Source organism: Nicotiana tomentosiformis, chromosome 12, assembly GCF_000390325.3.
Source record: "Nicotiana tomentosiformis chromosome 12, ASM39032v3, whole genome shotgun sequence".
Lineage (NCBI taxonomy): Eukaryota > Viridiplantae > Streptophyta > Magnoliopsida > Solanales > Solanaceae > Nicotiana > Nicotiana tomentosiformis.
The window spans coordinates 111,896,194-111,898,146 of record NC_090823.1 but is presented as its reverse complement, the minus strand read 5'-3'; the positions used below and the strand labels follow the sequence as shown (position 1 = coordinate 111,898,146).

Genomic DNA, 1,953 nt, shown 5'->3' with positions numbered 1-1,953 from the left:
CGGAGTCTGTACATACCCCCAGTGAGCGCATGTACTTACTGAGTGCCGAGCGACTGGGAGGATTGAGTGACTGTGAGGATTAAGTGAATTAATACTCTGAGAGTATGCATGGCCAATTTGGAGAATGACAACAGATTAAACTTAAAATCTGGAACATATAACATATCCTTTAGTTCACAACCTCCTAGGATAGAAGCATTTCCTTTGTGTGTTACTGAGCACTTGCTACTGGTTGGAACCTGCACTTTATGATTCCTTTGCTGATTAATGCTTTCTAACTTAGACAAAATCTCCTTATGACATGTAATATGATGAGATGCTCCTGTATCTATTATCCATTCACAAAATGATGCATTGGACAGTAATGTGGTTATACCTGCCATAAGTGTATGACCAACACCTGTAGGAGTTTTGTTCAAAAGCTCTAATATCTGTTTGTACTGACTTTCAGTGAAAGGTTGTCCCTGTGGTTGGCTCTGAGAAGAACTTATAGTCTCTTCTGATATCATGTTGGCATAAGCTCTGTTTCCTTGGCCCTGTTGTTTCTTCCTGCTTTTAAAGTCAGGAGGATACCCTGTAATTTTATAACAATTTTCTTTGAGGTTTACTTTGTATACACAATGCTCGCAAATTATCCCAATCTTCTTAGCCTTATATCCTTGATTCTGTCCTGCCATCATAGTTAAGGGCTCCCTATTCACTTCAAGCACACTTAGCTCTCGTTAGCTTTCCTCTTGAATAACCAAAGCATAAGCCTGGATTACATTCAACACTAGTGTTTTAAGCAATATCTTACTTCTTACTTGACTATAACTTTCATTAAGGCCAACTAGGAACTGCAGTAAACATAGATATTTAAATTGCTCAATGAAAGGCCTAGTCTCTTCACAATCACAACCAGGTGATGGAACTAACAAGTCAATTTTATCCCAAAGGTCTTTCATTTTCGTATAGTATGACGTTACAGAGTCAGTACTCTGCTTTAATGATCCAATTTGTATCCACAAAAGGTATAAACGAGTGAGATTAGATTTATGAAACCTCTCCTTTAACTCATTCCATATTATTTTTGAATTTGATGCATACATGATACTCGGCTGTAATTTGTAAAGCCTGTGCGTCCTATCCATGAGAGAACAACTGTGTTACATCTTTCCCATTGATTCGCTAATTCTCCTTTGTAAGAGCTTTTCAAGTAGGTTCCTTCTATGAACCCTAGCTCGTTCTTCACCAAAAGTGCCATGCGCATCGATCAACTCCACAAACCATAATATTTAGGTCCGGTGAGCTTGATAGTCACGACCCAATTTCCCTATAGGCCGTGATGGTGCCCAACGTCGGCGCTTGGAAAGCCAACGGTGAACTAGCCATGGATCTATTCTTTAACATTTTAAGAAATAGTTGATTTTTAAATTATTAAATAAGTAAGAGGTGAGAAATTTAACAAAATAATGTGTGAACGATTTTACGAACAGGTATGGTGAAATAAAATACTCAAAATCATCAAGTGTCTACTAGAAAAATTCCAAGACTGGTGTCACAAGTGTATAAGCTACTAGTAGAATATACAAAACACTAAACTACTGAATGAAGTAAATAGAAAATAAAAGCAAACGAGAGACTCCAGGTGGAACAGTGTCACGATCCAAATTTTCCCTCCGTAAGACGTCGTGACGGCACCTAGTCTTTACGACTAGGTAAGCCTAACAATTTATGGAAAAACGGAAATCAAAGTAAATTAACAACTAAACTGAAACAGAATAATAAGATAGATGATAAGATGCCGCTCGACATGTACAAAACCCAACACACGAGCATACAAAGTATGTTTCCCAAAACCCGGTAATCATAAGTCACAAGCTAAAGAAGAAAGACTAGTATCTCTATACACTAGAGTCTAAGAAGAATACGGGAAGGTAAACGACATATGAGGGAATAGAGAGGGACTCCGAG

At 37.9% G+C, this 1,953-nt stretch overlaps 1 protein-coding gene across 1 annotated transcript; it reads right to left on the bottom strand.

Annotated features, from left to right (window-relative positions):
* Positions 1–722: 722 nt before the first annotated feature.
* LOC138903225 (uncharacterized) lies at positions 723–1,243 on the bottom strand. The gene is made up of 2 exons (XM_070191158.1): positions 1,094–1,243; positions 723–977 (listed from the first exon to the last, which is right to left on the bottom strand). Exons 1-2 carry the CDS (start codon positions 1,241–1,243, stop codon positions 723–725), a joined length of 405 nt encoding a protein of 134 aa, XP_070047259.1.
* Positions 1,244–1,953: the final 710 nt, after the last annotated feature.